The 20,127-nt window shown below is 35.4% G+C and overlaps 4 protein-coding genes across 4 annotated transcripts; all 4 read right to left on the reverse strand.

The window, feature by feature from the left end:
• Positions 1–9,268: 9,268 nt before the first annotated feature.
• LOC115963032 (disease resistance protein At4g27190-like) lies at positions 9,269–11,020 on the reverse strand. Its single transcript, XM_031081914.1, has one exon. The coding sequence runs from the start codon at positions 10,762–10,764 to the stop codon at positions 9,463–9,465; it is 1,302 nt and encodes a 433-aa protein (XP_030937774.1). The 5' UTR covers positions 10,765–11,020; the 3' UTR covers positions 9,269–9,462.
• LOC115964993 (disease resistance protein RPS5-like) lies at positions 11,008–13,525 on the reverse strand. Its single transcript, XM_031084206.1, has 2 exons — positions 13,267–13,525; positions 11,008–12,155 (listed from the first exon to the last, which is right to left on the reverse strand). Exons 1-2 carry the CDS (start codon positions 13,523–13,525, stop codon positions 11,008–11,010), a joined length of 1,407 nt encoding a protein of 468 aa, XP_030940066.1.
• A 1,382-nt stretch (positions 13,526–14,907) lies between these two features.
• On the reverse strand, positions 14,908–16,245 carry LOC115964994 (putative disease resistance RPP13-like protein 1). Its single transcript, XM_031084208.1, has one exon. It carries the CDS (start codon positions 16,243–16,245, stop codon positions 14,908–14,910), a length of 1,338 nt encoding a protein of 445 aa, XP_030940068.1.
• Positions 16,246–16,491: 246 nt separating this feature from the next.
• Positions 16,492–17,597, reverse strand: LOC115964995 (putative disease resistance protein RGA3). Its single transcript, XM_031084209.1, has 2 exons — positions 17,387–17,597; positions 16,492–17,192 (listed from the first exon to the last, which is right to left on the reverse strand). The coding sequence occupies exons 1-2, from the start codon at positions 17,595–17,597 to the stop codon at positions 16,492–16,494; spliced, it is 912 nt and encodes a 303-aa protein (XP_030940069.1).
• Positions 17,598–20,127: the final 2,530 nt, after the last annotated feature.

The following is a 20,127-nucleotide window of genomic DNA, read 5'->3' on the forward strand; positions in this document are numbered from 1 at the left end:
TCTCAATTTCAATTCAAACACTACTACAGTTTCCTCGCAACTTGTTATGAAACAGAAAATATACATGCAACATAAATCATAGGAAAGAAAATAATTATATAATTACAGAATAAACATTCTTCACCAAGAGGAAGGAAAGCATAGGCAGATGAACGAAAAGAGTAATCAAACCTTAGAAATGGTTGGAATTCGTTCTGCATAGCATAAACCAGGAGCAGTTAAATTCTAAGTTTCCTTGCAACATCAATGCTAGGAAAACAAATAAATTATACAATTAAACAATGTAATTTTTTCACAACAGCGAACGAAAGCATAGGCAGATGAAAGGAAGAAGTAATCAAACCTTAGGAAGCATAAACCAGGACCATTAAAATTATCAGTTTCCTTACAACTTGTTATGAAACGGAAAATAAACATACAACATCAATCATAGAAAAACAATCAAATTATATAATTAGACAACAAAATTTTTTGACAAAAAGGAACAAAAGTTTAGGCATATTAAAGAAATGAGTAATCAAACCTTAGGAATGGTTGGAATTGGTTTTGCAGAGCATAAACCAAGACCATTAAAGTTGTAAAGAAAAGTAAAATCGGAATAGATGGAGAACCTCTTCCTATATAAGATACATAAATAGCATTCATTGAAAAATAGGGGAGCTGTATGTTAAGGTGGCTTAATCAGTGTGGTAACTGCGACCATGCACCGTTAGTTGAGTAGGAGAGGAACAATCTTGGGTTTTGATTATTGTAGAAGGAGAGGTGAACCTGAAAATACACGGGTGTGGGGGAAAAAAAATTAATAAAAAAGGAGCACTGTGGAAATTCACCTAACTTCTATCAGCAATAGTAGCGTAATTACAATTGATCCCAGTTAAATTTAGATAGATGGAGGAAAATTAGACACCAATTTCATATTTAAATTGGTGTTGTCCCCACAAGAATCTAGACACATGACATTGGTAACAGTTATGACCCTCTTCATACAGTGTTTTTCTAGCCTGTATTGACATGACAAGCTCTACTAAATTTTGATTGTAATGCTTGAACCATGAAATAAGGTTATAAATGCACCACAATAATGACTTTCTTTCTACTCCCACTAAATTCCTAGATTGAGTAAACTATGAGTCGCAGCGTCTCAATGTCAAATCGTAAAATGCGAAACAAGTTTGGATCTACTTCAACATATGGATCATCAGAAGCTCCAGCAGATCAACAACTACAGACATACACAGACCACTATGGAGGGAAATGGGTCGGAACGAAGAGGGATTTCATTAATATGCCAATATACACGTACGAGAGTCTTGGAAGCGTCGGACACATCATGGTCGGCAAACCCACAAAACTAAGTACAGATACAACCGCAATAGAGTTCACCGTAGCAGAACCACCATGGTCAACCCTATACGAGAAGAGGTGTGAGTTGGAGGTGTATTGTCGATGGCACGGGTTACGAGTTCCTAAGGCACGCTTAGCCGAGTTACCTAGAGATGAACCTGCCAACATACTTGCGTGTCTTGAACAAGAGAACAATCAAATGCAAAGGCGACTAGACCGTTTTCACGCAATCCAAAAAGCTAGGAAGCATCTAAAGGGGAAGGCGCAAGAGCGAGCCATGAAGTCTATTAATGAAAATACTGCGTTAGATGATGAAAGAGATATTTCAGACTTCTCAGATTCAAGCAATGATGACTTCCAGAAATTTCTACCTACGAACATTAGACGTTGTTGTTAATGTCTACACATTTTGTGCAATACAAAATGTTGTTCTTAACGTCTGACAAATGATGATTATGTACGTTCAAATTTTGCATTACTAAAGAGAAATTGTTTATTAGTTTTCGCTAAGTTTAAATGAAATCAGTCCAATACATACAGACTCATCCAAACCACACATACTAACCACACATATGATTCAATAATACAAATAATTCATATATATGACACCATCAATTGCTGTATCATATACCCGAATCCGTGTATCTTAGTTCTGCTACTGTCCTACTTTATATAAATACATTATATACAGACTCATCCAAACCAGGCCAACCACTCATTCTGTCTTCCTCTTTATGTAGAAGAAAGTTTTTTGTTACTTTCGTAACAAACTTTTGTCTAGCTTCATGTTTTATGGGCAAATCAGCTAAGGGATATGTTTCTATCATCTTCATATAAGTCTATTATTTCTAGCTGATGATCTTCCAATTTACAGTTGTTATTGAGTGGATATTGAATCTCAGTGATAGTCTTATCAAATATAAGAACATGGAAGCTTGATTTTCCTTCACATCTGAAAACTAGAAAATAAACATAACAGATAGAATGGTATTCAACGAAATCCTGCCAACCATTACAAAACCAAATCTTGTTATCAACTTTCTTCAATCCCACTTGCCAAATACCACCATTGGGAACAGTGAGTGTAGCTACCATGGATAGCTCAGCACTGTTGAACCCTGACCACAAGTACCCATCCACACTCACGTGAAAATACAGAGCATCCCTTCAAAGTTTATGCATTAATTTTGGGGGTGAGCTGTCCACCATTTCTACTTATACACTTTGCAGTGCTGCATGTGCTGCTCAACAGTGCGTCACACTGTTGAACCCTGTCCAGTCATATCACTTACACGCACATGCGCACACAGATATGCATCCTTTCGCAATGCACCGTTTTCAAGGATGCAGAGCATTCCTGAAAAGTTTATGATACATTTAACACAGCTCGACATTGTCTCGTCAAGTCATGTCAGACAAGGCACAGGAATGCTGAATAGTCTTCACGTGAACCCTATCCAGTCATATCACCTACACGCTCGTCAATACACAAATATGCAGATTTTTGCAATGCACCGTTTTCAATAATGCAGAGCATCCTTGAAAAGTTTATGAAACATTTAATGCAACTCGGCACTGTCTCGTCAAGTCATGTCAGATGAAGCATAGGAATGCTGAATAGTTTTCACGTGAATAAACACACAACCTCCTTTGCAGTACACATCACCTGCCTTCTACTGTAGCATAAGCTATAGCCATATCAAACAGTTGCCTCAGCGAACCACGTGCACCAACAGGTGCCACTGTATAGCCAAGTCAGGTTCGCAGTTAGTATGTGCTTCTCAACACCTCACTAAACAATACAATGTCAAGACATATCATCTTTATTCACGTGAATACTTACCCTTACATATAATCACATCCACGTGGATATTTACCCTTGCAAAACTCCTATATAAAGTCCTAGTCCCATTTACATCTACCCTTGCAAAACTCCTATATAAAGTCCCACTCCCATTTACATCTACCCTTGCAAAACATCTACAGATACCAATCATAAGTCACATTTTCCAATGTCAATGCGCAATTGGATGCTACCTCGTTTTCCAGATAACTATAGGAGGGAGAGAGATTCCGACGAGAGGGAATACTATGCCAGACTGCGGCGGGAGTGGGACTTTCGTGTGAACGAGTCCAACGCTCTGCACGATGATCTCGTGCGAATCGGAGCGCCTCTTGTTGATCGTGTCTCGCTCACACTATCACGACAAAATATGCATCAATATGAGCGTGCAGTGACAAAAATAAAAAAAGAGAATAATCTCATGATACTCCGTAGGTCCAGGTATCACATGCTACAGCTAGCGGAAGAGCTGGCCGCCGCCACGAACTGGCAACTCACTCCGACGAAACGTAACAATGTCCTTAACTACAAGGACTACCTGTCAGAGTGAATGCCTATGTGGTATGTGTGTTATGTCTAGGTTAAGTCAATAATGTTAGTAGCATTAGTGTTCAATATGCAATGCATGCATATTGGTGACATCGTGTAAGTTACTTTAAGTTTTCTGTATTATGTTGTAGGTGCTTATTGTTATGTTCTAGGTGCTTATTGAAAAACATCATGTGTGGGAATATTTGACTTTTATGCGTTCTGTGGGAATAAACTAGATTACGAATAATGTGCATGGTCCTCACAATCAATAATAAGGTTTACATAGTACAAATGCAACAACAGTGACCCACATACATTTAAAACATAGTTAACAAAAATAGTTAAATAACAAAGTCTAATTACACCACGACACGATTAGTCTTCATCTGACATCTCCACATCTGACTGATAAATGGGATCAGCAAGAAGTGATTGCATGAATTGTGCGTGCTCGTACCACCCTCCCTCCACTGACTCTCGAATCTCGACTTGGGTCCGATATTGTTTAAGACGTATCTTCATTCGATTATTTTCTTCTCTTATGCGGTTCAATGCTTTACGAAGTTCGTCAATCGTGTCTCTAGGCATCTGCGATGCGAGTCGCCGAGGCACTGGCAACTTAAAACCAGTCAACTCATCATAAAACATTTGTTGTTCACGAAATAACCAATCCCACTCCTGTCTCATGGTATTGTGAACATAAGCACTATTTCGCAGATTTGGATTGATTGGATAGCTAAACTCATCTTCCAATACCCAGCAACGACCCATAGCAGTGAACACATCGTGAGGCCTATAGAGTTGTGGGTTGCCAGAACCAGACATTGACACTAAATACAATAACATCAACTGATCAAGTTAACAGTGTGCATCAATTGTTGGTAAATAATGTAATGCTGCATAAGATGCTACATGACAGTGGCGGAGGTAGGATTTCAATTCAGGGGGGGCAAGCTTAGAAGTCAATATTAACAAAAAAAAAAAAAAATTATATATATATATTAAAAAACATTATAAAAACAACTATAAGTGTCATACAAAAACTATGTAAACTATATTTAGACATTTAAGTTAATACTATAAAATAAATTGTGGAAATAAATAAATTTTAAAATTATTTAAAATATAGCAATTTACTTGCAAAGTTGTATACACATCTCACTATCTTTTCTTGATTGTTTTTGAAACTATAGGAAAAGTTCAACTTTCTTTTTATTTTACAAACTAATTAAAATTTTAGTTCATAGCATAAACCCACAATTTAAAACTGAAATGTCAACAAATTGAGGACCAAAAAACAAAAAAAAGTTGTGTACAATATAGGACTATCGATTGACATAAGAAAGACACTACAATGCATTATTATTATGCTAGGTGTGTGTTATTGTGCCTAACGGAAATTCTTCTAATTAAAAGCTAACAGCTAACAAGTTAAAAGCTCTTGGTGTGTGTTATTGTGCCTAACGGAAATTCTTCTAATTATTTTTGCTTCTGTCACGAAACTTTTGGGTTGTTTCCTATTTTTTTTCCTTACACGGTGCATTGACTTAGGTAAGCTTGTCATTTTTCCTGATTTTTGTTTATTTTCTGCATCAAGCAGGGTAAAGCATTCTAAATATTCCCTAATAGTAGTACATATGGAATATTTTTGGACAACTCAAGGGGGGCACTTGCCCCCTCTCCTCCCCCTCCCCCCTGGCTCCGCCTCCGGTACATGACAAAGACATTCATCAATTTGTGTACTATTACATGCGAAAAATTAAATACTAACACTCAAATTTTACCATAAGCATTACACACATAACACGCAATATAACTCAATGTACACACATAACATTTATCACCATTTCTATAGCTTATTGTACGTTTCTTGTAACATCAAACAACTAATATACCTCTAAAATACCATTCAAGAAAATACACATAACACTCATTCAAGAAAATACCAAAGCATAAGTAATACAAATTATTAAATGAAAATTATACTCTAACAAAAAACATACATTATGATTGATAAATTTTTATAATATCTACAACTATACCAAGACAATAATAAAATCCTCAATGTATTTCAAAGAAGAGAATGAGTTAGGTAAACCTGAGATGATGGAGAGATAACACCAACTTCTGACCGAAAATTCTTAGAATGAGGAGAATATCTGAAAATGATGAAGAGAATTGCTTGAGAAGGAGATATAGCAGAATAACTCGATTATAAGAGAACCGAGTAATATTAATAACTCGATTTCCTATTAATCGGGTTCAGCTTCACGTGTGAAAAAACTGATGTGAAATGGCGTCAGAATAGCATAAAACTCGGTTATATGAGAACCGAGTAACACCAATAACTCGATTATCAGTTATTCAGGTTTTAGCTACTTGTTTTCCCCATTGACGAGTTCCAAACAGTAACGCGGGAATATTTTATTGCCCAAAAGCCAAGCTGGAACACCAGCGTGGCAAGAACCTGCCTACAACTCGGTTTCTTCATAATCGAGTTACTTAAGTAACTCGCCTTTACGGAGATCGAGTTTTAAAACAGGGGCACGCCCCTATATAGTTTCGAAACAAGGGCATTATGCCAAATATGTTTCGCAGAAAGGGCAAAAGGCCAGAATCCTCTTTAAAAATATACAAATTCAAACCCTACTAGGCTACCACCATCCTATGGATTCTCAAAAATAAAAAACCTCTACTGGTATAAAAGACATTCGAAAACAAACAAGACCTTATTTAGACTCCCTCTTTCCTTCTTTTTTTTTTTTTTTTTTTTTTTTTTTTGTGTTTGACCTTATTTAAAAGTTGAAAGCAATAATAATAAAAAATTCACTATAAATAACAAAAGACTAATTAAAGGCCTGAAAATGGGAATTTTCCTTAAAAACAATCTAGGTCATAGTTGTAAGGCAATGATTTTTGATCCTCACAACAATTAATTACTTTTCAAGTTACTGAATTTCATCTAATTTCATTGTTGGCTTCAATAACATATTGATTTTCAACGGTCTTTCTATTCAAGGAAAGTTTGTGACATAAAATGAAGTACAAGTCAGCAAATGCTTAAATATGCAAATTACAAACATAACACTAGAATGTGAAATCAACCAAAAACTTACTAGTAGCTTGTCTCTGCCATTTATTAGCTATATATAAGGTATCCTCTTCCCAAAAAAAAAAGAAAAAAAAAAGGGTGTCCTCTTACTTTGATACCAATCAAAGTAAGAGGATCAAAACGTATTTTAACTAAAGTAAAAAAAAAAAAAAAAAAAAAGTAGAATTTTATTTGTCTCCCACATACGGAATGATGCATTTAAGAATAATCGCAATTAGTTTTATATGAAACATTTAGTCTAGTTTCAAAATCAATATTTGTTTTTAAATCTTTGCCAATAATGAAAAAACCTTGTAAGGATATCATTAGGTGAGGTACATACTTGGTTTAATCTATTCATATACTTAATTTTACTTCTTAACATAACTTTTTTTTTTTTTTAAAATTTACCACATGAATTGTTGAGTTAGGATCTGTTTGGATAATGCTTATTACTGAAAATTGAAAACACTGTAGTAAAATAATTTTTAAATGTGTGAATAGTATCGTGAGACCTAATTTTAAAGTTGTTTTTCTGAAAAAAGTACTTGCGAGTCCTGTGAACAATGCATGGGACCCAACAAAAAACGTTGGACACTGGACGCGCTATCCAAACAATCAGTTAATCATGTCATAATCGTAGACATGGTAAAACGGGTCCGAATTTGCTGACTTGACTTGAAAAATACTTGATTTGGACTTGAATTTTTTGACCTGAAGCAAAATGGGTTTGACTTATGACTCGACCAGATTTTTTTGTGGGTCAACTGGACCTGACTAACCTGTGACCAGACCTTCTTTTTTTATTTTATTTTTTAAATTACCCTAAAAAATATTCAGACTACGCCTTAAGTGCTAGGTGCATAAAGCACAAAGCATGGCTGATTGGCAACCTATTGCCTAACTAGTAGTCAATAAGAGTCACATGACAAGTTGACAACCCATTTATTAAAAAAAAAAGTTAAAATGAAAAGAAAACTGAAAACAAGTAAACAAAGCAAGACATTTGATTTGACTATACACTAATCTAACACGACTAAGTTACTAACACAATCATACTACTTGTCTACTTACACAAAGTGACAAAACAAGTTGGAGCTACTAAACTAAAAAATTAAAAAAAGAGTCCAAACAAGCAAACTTAACACCTAATCTTTAGACCACGCCTAAGCCTCCACTGCTCCACAATTTTTTTATTTTTTATTTTTGGTGGGAATGATACTATTAGCGGTGTAAACTTAAAATATATACTTTTTGGTACTCCTTAAGATGTATCTCTTTTTGAAGTTGTAAATTTATAATTACAAGCATTTTGGCAATGAGTTATTAACATTGAAGACTTTTTCATCATGAATTCATGACTATAGAGAATTTTAGTCAAACTCAAAAATTGTCAGAATTTGAAGGATATTAACAAGTGGCATTAGGTGCAATCCATTTTTTTGATTGATTTTATTTATTCTCTCTAAAAAGGTTGCCATTGATTTGTTTTTGTAATTAAGAAAACAAATTCATTTGAAAAATACGGGTCAACTTGACCTAACCCAACTTGAAACTTGATTAACTGACCTGAACATGATCCAACCCCCATTTGCTATGTCTACATAAACGTAGTGTTTAAGACATCGACAAGTATGAGGTGAAGTCTTTTGGGCTCTATTCTTGCTAATCTCATACGAGACACCAACGACTTGTTAAACCACTAGTCGTTCCTCATGTAGGGCACCTTTGAGCAAAAGCCACCAAACTCTTTGCATGATACTTTTTAGTTTCTTTGAATGACACTTAAATTTTTTAAGAAAAAGGACTTTTGTTCACTTGAGAGACTAATCAAAATGTCAAAAGTGACTTGGTATAAGACTCACACATATATAGAAAAATTTGTCAAAATATTAACGTGTGAGTGGTGTGGTTTGTCAAGTGTTGACGTCTAATAAGAGATACTATAATATTATTGGACCTAAACTCATTAATTTAAGCTTCTGGGTTAAGTGACATCTTTTTGTGTATGTTTGGTTGGGAAAATTTTAGGGATGTAAAATAGAGATAAGAAAATAAAGGAGATTTTGGATGGGAGGAGAAAGGGGAGGGATTTTGCTAGGGCTGGGTTGTTTATTCCCCGAACTCAACTCACCAAAATCTAGCCCCAAAACTTGGGGAGAAAATGGAAAGAGGGGAGGGGTTTGAAGGGAAATTACTCATCTACCCCTTTGTACTCTCTTGTTATTTTGTGCATTAATTTTCCTTCTTCTTTTATTTTTATTTTTTATAAGGTTAAACCGTTTATTTGTTTTTAACCGTAGCCTTTTTCCCTTATAATATACATTTGTATATATTATAAGGGAACTGTGACCAAGTGACCCTAAGGCATTAAGAAAATAAATACACATTCTTCCACAGAATATTTCAAGATCATGAACACAACAGATTTTACGAATTATGAAAAAAAGAAAAGAGGCTTCAATAGGAACTGTCGCCAGAATTTGTGATTTGCTGGGTTGTCCACATTCTCTCAACAGAAATTCATAAATTTCTTATTCTTGTTTGATCCTGCTACGGCCTTCTCTTGCTCCTGATTAAGGAAGCTGAACAACTGGTAGCCTGATAGTGCCAAAAAGGGATAAGTCAACCTTAATGCTTGTAAATTCTTGTATTACAAATCCTTGTTACTAATCACAGTGAAACGAGCTTGAAGACGTGAATATAATGAGCTATCTTGCCATTCTAATTCTTGCCACCAATCTTTCTCCGCCTTAATCTCTTTTATGGTTCGAATTAAATTGGAGTCGATGCCAAGCTTCTTCAACATAGGGCAATCATAGAAGCTTATGTTTTCTAATGGGGGCCATGCACCTTTCATGATGTTAACCAAGTTGGGTAGAGAGTGAAGCTTTAATCTTTTCAAGCTAGGGAGTGTACCACTATCAGAATCAACTGTCTTCTTAATAGCTGAACAATCTTCAACTATCAATTCCTCTAAGTTAGAGAAACACTGGACCATGGAGCTTGCAAAAGCAAATTCCAAATTGGGGCATGTATACACTGTTAATACTCTTAACTTAGCGAAGCTTCCCTGTGGTATCATTTCTTTACAAATCTTCCTCAAGTCTGGCAGAGAATTAATGGTTAGGTGCTCCATAATCGGAAACACAGCATCAGAAAGTTCCGCGTCAGCAACAATTTCTTGAATCTCTGGACATTCCCTCACTACACATAATCTCAGTCCATTGAAATTACCTAGTCCAAACTCTGAAAGGCTGAGAACATTGATATGATGATCTAGACAGAACGCAGAAGTGCGAGTTAATACTTCTAGCACTGCATTTGGTATCATCTCACCATTCACAAACCTCAAGCATCGACCCCATTGAACATAATCTAATTCCAGATTGTCCACATTTTCAGATGCAAAGCGTTTCACATCATGGCCAACTACACATTTGAATTCAGTTAAACCCCCAATTTTCCACGTCACGCTCGTCTGGAGAGAGAGTTCAAGAAACTCTACTTTTGGGAAATAGCAACAAAAAGTAGTCAAATTTGTCGAGTTGCTCACCTCATCTAAGACAGATTTCACGTTCTCATTCCACCTCATATCTCCTGGGTACACATCAATACTTAGTGTTTCCAATTCACTGAGATTCCTTATTACAGCATGTGAAAGCAATTCAGGAGGCAGATTATCATATTCACTACGGTTGACAGAGCCATAAAATGATACCTTCAAGTGCCTTAGAGAAGCCAGTTTAGAAATCTCATTTGATAATTTGTTAAGCTTAGTTCCTTGGAGATCAAGAACCACAAGTCGTCTCAAAGATCCAACCTCAGATGGTAGCTGAACCAGACGTTCACAATCTCTTAACATAAGCACTTCAAGTATTGTAAGCTTACAAATTGTATTTGGCAAGAATTTGATCCTGGTTTTAGATAGGTTCAAAATTGTAAGAGAAGGCATTAAGTAAAAGAAGGAGGTAGGTATCACTCTTAGATTATGATTTCTTTGGAGGAACAATGCCAAAAGTCTGGGGTCAATTTGGTCTCTCTGGTAGGCTGCTTAGCTCATTGTCCATAAAAAAATTCATCTTGGCTTCTTCCCATTCCTCTTTTAACGGCAGCTCAATCAGACCTGCACCAGCCCTTGATAAGAACCGATGATATTCAAGAATTGGCAGTCTATTTCCCATGTGTGATATCTGAGTCATTTTTTTGAATAACTTCCGCACAGAAACTGATGACCTTCGACTTCCAATGATAATATCCTTGATGCTAAATCCCGAATCAAATTATGCATTTTGATGGAAAGTCCAACTTGCACGCTCTGCAAAAGAGAGGCTCCTAGAAGAAAATCTACTATATCACTTCCCCTCTTATGAGAATCTGGCCGATTTCTGGCAACTAAACCTTCTTGAATCCAATAATCTACCAATTCATCTATGCTGATCTCCTGATCTTCTGGAAATAAGGCACAATAAAGGAAGCAACTCTTCATGTCAGGACCCTCCAATCTGTCATAACTGAGTTTCAGTTTTTGGATTAGAGCTTCATATCCATAGATCCCATGTGTGCTGCACAGTGAAAATTCCTTTGATGCATGCATCCAGGCTAAAGCGTCATTCTCCTTAGCCAGTGCCCTTCCTGTAACAATGATGAGCAATGGCAAACCATGGCACTTTTGAACTATAGCTCTAGCAAAGTTTTGGATATTTGGGGAGTCAATGATCTCACCCACTAGTTTCTGAAACAACTTCCAAGCTTCTTCTGGTAGGAGTCCCTCCATTTGAACCTCTCTATCAGCACCCATGACGTGACACACATTCTGGAATCTTGTTGAAAATATCATCTTGCAACCCTTTTTTAAAGCAGGATCAGGAATACCAGCAGCATTTAGATCAATCGGCTCCCAAACATCATCCAGAATCAACAAAAAACGTTGGCTTCTTAGAACTTGAAGCAGTTTCCCTGCAATTTCAAAATCAGTGTTGAAGTCTTCTGGTGACAATGGTAATTGTCGTAACACTTCATCTTGAACCTTTCTGGTGCTCCAATTTCTTGAGACAGTCACCCAAATAACCACGTCAAACAAGTCTTTTATTTTGGGGTTACTGATCAAGGCTTTCAATACACTGGTCCTCCCAATCTCATCACTTCCATGAAAACCGATTCTTCGAGCTGTAACGTCATTCATGTATTCGAAGATCTCCAACGAAGTGCGCTCAATGGACCTGTTGGAATATGTGCTCACTTCAAGCAACAGTTGACTACCAGTCGGACCAATCTCAATTTCATCCTTTCCTGAAGGAAGCACCGTCACTGACATTGGTTCTACTGCAGCTTGTTTGCTTGTACCTGCAGGAGCCAGGAAATTTTTTTTTTCAGGGACCAAGCGAAATATATATAATTTTTTTTTATTTTTTTTATTTTTTAGAAATAGGATCATAGGCAGGGGGATGAAATTCTAACCCAGAGAGTTGGATAAATTATACTACATACAATATACTCTTTTAAAAAAAAAAATCCATTAAAACATTAGTAAGAACTAGAAAGAAAAAAAAAAGTCATAGATGATATGGATTAGATGACAATTGCACGAGAATTAGTGTCTCCAATAAATTGTGAGTAAGGTTGCATACTATGACCTCTCCTAGGATCTTGTAAAAGTGGGAGTTTTATTCATTGGGTGCAACTTTTTTTAGATGACGAATGCAATATAAATTTCTAACTCTTGACCACAAAATATGTAATTGTCCTTTATTCTTTAAAGAAAAAAAAAATTGCGTTCATATTTCTAATTCTCCAAATACAAAAAAAAAAAAAAAAAAAAGCTTGATTATGCGAAATAAAAAAAAAGGCTTATATTAAAAGAAAATTTTACTTATCTATTTCTAGGACTAGTAATATATATCTTGAATATGCTTTGATTTAGTGAACTACATATACTATGAGTAATAAGCCAAATAATAATAATAATAATAATAATAATAATAATGCATTAATTATTTATATAACTTATTTATTTTAAGAAAATATATATTGAAAACATTTTAATATAATAAGTTATGAATGAAAGAAGAGTAATAAAAGGAAAAAAAGATGTATTAGTCAATTATATAAATAAATGTAGTGTATATATATATATATATATATATTTTTATATAAAAATTCTAGTAGAAGTGTAGAACCAGTAGTTAAATGTTATCTCTAAATTTTTATTTTTTATTTTATAAAAAATATAGGAGTGATGGTGGAATTTTATAAAGCTAGGAGATAATAACACCCGTCCCTGTGGGGAAGTGATCTCAGGTATTGGGAGTATGTAATGCCTCTCTCACATAGAGATGAATCCCATACTCTATTCATGTGAGAGGGGGTCACATATGCCCAATAGATGCTATGCTTTTTCCTCCACTGGGGCTCAATTGGTTCCCAACATGCTTTGTCAACTGAAAATTCATCCAACCTTCTTCGATAGGTTGAGAAGGCACAATCTCAATTTCTGTTTCAAGAATGGACATCTTCCCTTTTTTCTCCATAACATCTGTTCCATGTGCAGATAACAACTCTTGTTTTTCAAGAGAAATTGGAGTAGTCTCAGGTTCAGGTAGTTCAACTAATTTTGAGCTCTTCGAAAGGAAGGGTTCCTCTGTAGCTCCTTTACTTGTACCTGATGATAAAAATGTTAGTGAAGTAGAGGGCTCAATTGGTTCCCCAACATGCATTGTAAATTTAGATTTCGTTGTACCTTCTTAAGTTTGGAAACCACCCTCATTCTCTGTTTCTGATCCAGAAATTGACATCCTTTCTGATCCATAAATGGACATCCTTTTTTCTTCAGAAGGAATCTCCAACATAAAGTCGATGTCTGGAAGCTCCACAAGTTTTTGGATGTGGGTCGGATCCAAAAAAGTAAGATCAGTCAAATGTTCCAGAAAATAAAATAAAAAAGTTTTGTTTATGCTAAATAAAAAAGGCTTATATTGTTCTTAAAAAAAAGGCTTATATTGAAAAAAATTACATATTTATTTCTAGGATCTAGGAATATATATCTTGAATATGATTTGATTTAGTAAATTACATATGATATGAATAATAAGAAAAAAAAAATTATGCCTTAATTATTTATATAAACTGTTTTATTTTTAGGAAATATATATTGAGAACATTTTAACATAATGAGTTATGAATGACATAAGAATTAAAAAAAAGGGAAAAGAAACATATTAGATGTAGGATTTTTTTAATAATAATTTTAGGGGAACAAACAGTTAACATTTATCTCTAAATTTTTATTTTATAAAAACTATAGGAGTGAGGGTGGAATTTGAAAAGGCTAGGGGGTAGTAATACTCCCTCTCCGAGGGAAAAGTATCTCATATATTAGGAATATGTAATGCCCTCTCTCACTTAAAGATTGGATCCCACTCTTGACCCATGAGAGAGAGTATCACACATTTCCGATAGATACTATGTTTTTACTCCCCGAGGGCCTCAATTGGTTTTCCAACATGCTTTATCAATTGAAAATTCACCCGACCTTCTTCGGTAGGTTGAGAAGGCACAATCTCAATTTCTGATTCAGGAACGGACATCTTCCATTTTTTCTCCATAACCTCTGTTCCTTGCGCAGATAACAACTCTGGTTTTTAAAGGGATGGCTTAGTCACAGGATCAGGTAGTTCAACTAATTTTGAGCTTTCCGAAAGAAGGGTTCCACTGTAGCTCCTTTATTTGTGCCTGGTGTCGAGACTGCTAGTGGAGTAGGGTACTCAATTGGCTCCTTAACATGCATTGTCAAATTTACCTGAAACTTCTCAAGGCATTGAAGGTTGTGCAGTGCATCTGGCAATGTACTCAGTTTGTGACAGTCACATATAGAGAGCGATCGGAGTGAAGGGCAGAAGGGCCATACATGCTCATGTGGCAAGATTGACCCCAAATCAGCACAATCCCGTATACTCAAATCCGTGAGACTCCTATTTTTTTTGCAAAAAATGCTCTGGCAGACAAGCAAGTTCCGAAATTTCCGTAATCTGGAGGGACGTGAGTGTGGTAAGCTCGCTAATAATCTTTTCAAATGCCAGACCTCTGATTTTGTTAATGACTAATTTCTTAAGAGACGGTAATGACATGGAGCACTTGTTAGCTTCTCGCATCCCCAAACTCTCAAATACCCAAGTCTAGGAAACATCATTCCTATTTTTGCTGTTGGTTCTGTCACGCCATTCCATTTTACTAGATTATGCATGCTCTCCAAAATAAGTTTTTCCAAAGCTGGGAACAACACGGTGCTGCCACTGCCACCTCTACTATTACTTGAACCCTCACCGTTATAACTGCTGTAAAATTCAGTTCCTATGCATCTCACGTTATCCATTTCCCTTATTTCAAGAACTTTGAGACTGGGTAAATGTCCAAGTGTCGGAATTTTTTCACACTTCTTACAGCAGCTTAAGCAAATCTCCAACAGATGATTGAAAAGTAACAAGCCACCCCTAATATTATCACTCCCCAATAGCCACGAAGGGAACTTCTCACCATTGAAATGATTAATCTTTAAGCTTTTCAAATTTGGGTGAGGCTGAAGGCCTTCCAGTACATCCTCGTCATTGTTGTTGCCTTCCCTTGCACGCCCCCTTCTCCAATGGAATCCCAATTTGTGTAATTTTGGTTTTTCCGCTAAATTTGCAGTTTTCGCTTCTTCTTTATCTCTCACGTGCTCTAGATTGTAGATACTTAATTCTCCTCCGAGTTGCCTTAAGCATCCCAATTCTTCAATTCGACCACCAATGTCTTGACCAATGTCAAGGAAAGACAATGTTTGAAGGCAAGTCAACCGCCCCATATTAGGCGGCAATTTCATTATGTTCCAATTACTAATGTCAATGTCAATATGTCTCAATTTAATCAAGTTTCGTAGATCTTTTGGAAGCTCTTTGAGAAAACGACAATTCCGAATTACAAGAGCTAGCAAGTTGTAGAGCATGGTAACAGAATTTGGTATTAATTTGATGTAGGTGTTCTTGATGTGAAGAAGCCTGAAATGTCTCAACTTACCAATGTACTCGGGTAACTCTTTTATACATGACCCACATAACGATAGACCACGTACGCATTTAAACTTTAATAACTTGTCACCAAGATCAACATGATTCAAAAAAACTGTGTGTAATCTACCCATGCCATCTTTAGATAATGGGATTGCATGTGTTGTATGGCCACCGGATATAAGAGATAGACGTCGAATATGAGACTCATCAATGCCATCCCACAAATTTCCCTCCAAATGCAAGGTTTCCCCTTTTGAAATTGAGATTGCAAGATCGTGCACAAGATCATGCATCTTGCACCTTATAACATCACCACACAAATCCTTTTCTGGATCTTGAAATAATGAATTTGCCAGTAAGAAATCAAAATAATTGTTACCAATATCCTCCATTATTGAAAAACTTGTTTCAGATGTTTGAAGGAATCCTTCAACCATCCAAAGTTGAACTAATAGTTTCTTTTCAATAACAAAATCCTTGGGAAAAATTGAACAATATGCAAAACATTGTTTTAGAAAAGGTGTTGGAAGATGGTCAAAACTTAACTTTAATATTGGAAGGACCCCATTATTTTTATTTATTGAATCCCAAGTATTACTATATTGAATTGATAACCATTCACTTTTATTCTTTTTAAACTACATCATTCCTCCTAAGACACTTGCAACCAATGGATTCCTTCCTAATCTTTTAGCAATCTCTCTTCCAATAGCCTCCAAATCCAGGGGAATTCTTTCATTAGCAAATGCCTTTTTTTTAAATAGTAACCAACATTCATCTTCGGATAGTTTTTCCAATTTATGTCTAAGACTTGTCTCCATTATTTGTGCCACATTGTCACTACGAGTAGTTACAATAATGTTATTTCCATGATTTTGATTAATTCCCAACAAACTTCTCCTTAAACTATCCCATTTCTCAGAATTTTCAATCCACACATCATCAAGTATGAGAAGATATCTTTTTCCCTTCAATTTCTTTTGAAGGTGGTAAAGTATAGCATTTTTATTTTCTAACCCAATAGAACAATTGTTAAGAACCTCAAGAATCTCTCTTAAAATCCTTTCAACGTCAAAATCTTCAGATACACATACCCACATCCTCACATCAAAATGTTTCTTTACTAGTTCATGATTGTAAACTAGTTTTGCTGTAATTGTCCTTCCAAGACCTGCCATTCCCACAATAGGAATGACAGGGATATCTTGTTGATTTTTTGCACCAATCAACAAATTGACAATTTCTAAGACATCATCTCCTCGCCCTACAACTTCTGAACCATCAATAAAAGAGTCTGTCTTCCAATCCAGACTGATCTTGGGGATTGGGTTCAAAGACTCTTAAAGACCAAGGAAAGCTACATCGTTCAAAATTTTATCAAACAGTTTGTTGATTTTTATTTTATTTTGTTTCCCATCTTTAAGGGGGGTACGTGTACCTTCATTTTGTTTTGAATCTCTAACTTTTGTCGAAGAATCTTGTAGTGAAACTCATCTAGCACATAGCACATCATCAGCTTCATAAGCTACATGCCTACATCTTTAAGCTTCAGTAGCCAAATGCTCATAACAATATCATTTTTTTGTCTTTTCTCAGCACGTAGCAAAGCTTGAATCTTGGTTGATGAGTCTAGAAGCGTATTTAGCTCATCCTTGAAAACCCGCACAGATTCGATAAGCTCAACAGCTAGTGACATCACATTGGCTATTACTCCCTCAACAACACTGAGAACATATTCAGCCATATTTTTCTGGTTGTTTAGCACAAGAGAAAGTGTTATGAAGAGGTTTGCAAAGTATAGAGTATGTTTCTGTGAGAAATAAACGACTATATATCTAAAGTGGTGGGGGGCTAGATAAACATCTGTATTACAATAATTTCTTTCTTAACTTTTGCTATAGTGATTATTAATTTTTGCTCTTCAAATATTAATTTGTCTTCACAATATTTGTGTCAACTGGCTAATGCAGTATTTGATTAATATGCCTTCAAATAATGTCGTAAAATTGAAGTTCCATTTTAAATTTTGATGGCTAGACTTGTATTGACTTTTAAAATTAATGAAGCAACCACGGTAATTGCCATGTATTGACGAATATATTCTGTAGAAATGTTCATGTGAAAAGTAAAATTTGGAGGGCCGTTCCATGTCTTTTCTTTTTCTCTCTCTTAGAAAGAGTAGGACCAACACTTGCATAATGGAGACGGGTTTTCTTAGTTTTATAGATTATCAAAACAAGCACGTCCCCCAACCACTTTGCGCAAAGATGGGTTCATTTTTTTTTTTTTTCCCTAAAGTAGCAGGGCCACCACTCACCAAAAGACTCCATTATTAGAACAAGTAGGACAACCACTCAACCGAAAGAAGCTTGAATTTTGGATTGGACCTGTCCGGCTGTCCGTATATCTTGGGTATTTGGGTTCGGGTGTGGTGACATAGCCATTTTTGAAAAAGTAGATTGAGGGTGCCTCAATATACGTTATTAATAAATTATTAAATATATTTTTATTTATAAATTATTAAATATATTTTCATATAAGGGTCAACATACAAATAGTTTGACAAATATATAATAACTAAATAAGGAATTAACTCAAGTCTCAACATTACAGTTTATATACAAAATTAAAAAAAAAAAATGAGCTATAAAGCATGTGAGAGTATAATGGAGGGTGAGAATGAAAGAAAGATACCTTTGCCCTTCCGCCAATGAGCTTGGGTCAGTGAGCTTGAGACTGAGATTGAGACCGAGAGATGGAGAGATTGAGACCGAGAGATGCAGAGATTGCGACTGAGAGATGAAGAACGAGCTTGGTCAGTGAGCCAAAAGAGAGATGAAGGGAATTTGAGAGAGAGAGAGAGAGAGAGAGAGAGAGAGAGAGAGAGAGAGAGAGAGAGAGAGAGTTTGAGATAAGGCCTTACACTGTGTTTGGTTAGGGTGAATTTAGGGAGTATGGAAAACATGAGGAATATAAGGTAGAAAACAGTGTTTTCTATTGTTTGGCAAAAGAAGGAAAATGGGGAGGAAGGAAAACCCAGGAGAAAATTTTCTCTCTCGGGCCCACAAAATTCATCCTCCCAAATCGGGAGGAAAATGTTGGAGAGAAAAGTGCTCTCATAGCACTTTAACTAAAATACCCCATTCTGGAATCAAGTAAAAAAAGAGAGAGAGAGAGCACTAGAGAAAAGAAAAAAGAAAAGAGAGAGAGAGAATGAGAGCTGCACCTGGAATGTTCTTGAATGAGGAAGACAAAGAAACTAAAAGAAGGGGGATAGAGATAAGGACAACGTGTGTGGAGGAGAAAAAGAAGAAAAAAAGAAAAGAAAAGAAAAACATATGGATGAAATGAAGACTGAGAAAGGAGAAATAATATAATGAATAAAAAATCCTAATTGAGAAATGTTACCACAATATTTTCAAAATAAATTTTAAGAAATAGATTGTTATTAGTTAATATTGGTGAGTAAAAAAATAATTTCAGTGGTGGGTTCAAATTAGAACTAGTAACAACTTTCCATATAAATTTTGTTGTGAAAGTATTGCGAAGAATGTTGTAGACGTAACACTTCTCATTAAAAAAAATATAATTGTTGGTAAAAATTTTATATTATTTAATGAGTATAAATAAATCTATTTCTTATCTATTATGTAACAAGGGTATAATAGTTAATTTATATAAACTACATTTTCTATCCTCCCACTTTTCTTTTCAAACAAACAAAAAAGTTTTCCACCTTCTCACTTTTCCATCCCTCCAACCAAATACGCATGAAGGAAAACTAAATATTTTTTATCCTCCCACTAATTTTCCATCCTTCCACTTTTCCATTCCTCCAACCAAATAGACCCTTAGGGTCTTTTTCTTTAAACTAGCTTCAAAACGGTGAGTTTTACTGAACTTTTCACTTTTTTTTAACACGCATTTTCGTCCATTTCGGCCTGTATCGGTCTGTTTCGGCCTGAATTGGAAAGGAAAATAAAATAAAATAAAATAAAGGATGACTCGCCACGCCCATTTTTCAAAATTTTCTGTCATCATGGGAACTTATTGGGTGCCATGCCCATGAACATTGGTGCTAACATGTTACATGCCTTGCCTTTTTGGGATTTTGAGGGCATTTCGGTTCTACTGTAATATTTATCTGTTTTCAAATTCACAAAAATAGAGTACACATTGACTAATAAATATTTTTTTTGAAGAGCCCAGGTCTTTTAGAAAATCAAACCATGTTTCTTTTATTCCTAGTAAAGATACATATATTTTTTTTAATA

Source organism: Quercus lobata, chromosome 10 (assembly GCF_001633185.2).
Source record: "Quercus lobata isolate SW786 chromosome 10, ValleyOak3.0 Primary Assembly, whole genome shotgun sequence".
NCBI classification, from domain to species: Eukaryota; Viridiplantae; Streptophyta; class Magnoliopsida; order Fagales; family Fagaceae; genus Quercus; species Quercus lobata.

Coding starts and splice junctions, on each gene's coding strand:
- LOC115964993 (XM_031084206.1), bottom strand. CDS start 13,525: ATGCATGTTGGGGAACCAATTGAGCCCTCTACTTCACTAACATTTTTA. Junction 12,156..13,266: donor TTCTCAACCTATCGAAGAAG/GTTGGATGAATT, acceptor TGGCTCCTGCAG/GTACAAGCAAACAAGCTGCA.
- LOC115964994 (XM_031084208.1), bottom strand. CDS start 16,245: ATGGAGGATATTGGTAACAATTATTTTGATTTCTTACTGGCAAATTCA.
- LOC115963032 (XM_031081914.1), bottom strand. CDS start 10,764: ATGCCTTCTCTTACAATTTTGAACCTATCTAAAACCAGGATCAAATTC.
- LOC115964995 (XM_031084209.1), bottom strand. CDS start 17,597: ATGGCTGAATATGTTCTCAGTGTTGTTGAGGGAGTAATAGCCAATGTG. Junction 17,193..17,386: donor ACTGAAGCTTAAAGATGTAG/GCATGTAGCTTA, acceptor TTGGTCTTTAAG/AGTCTTTGAACCCAATCCCC.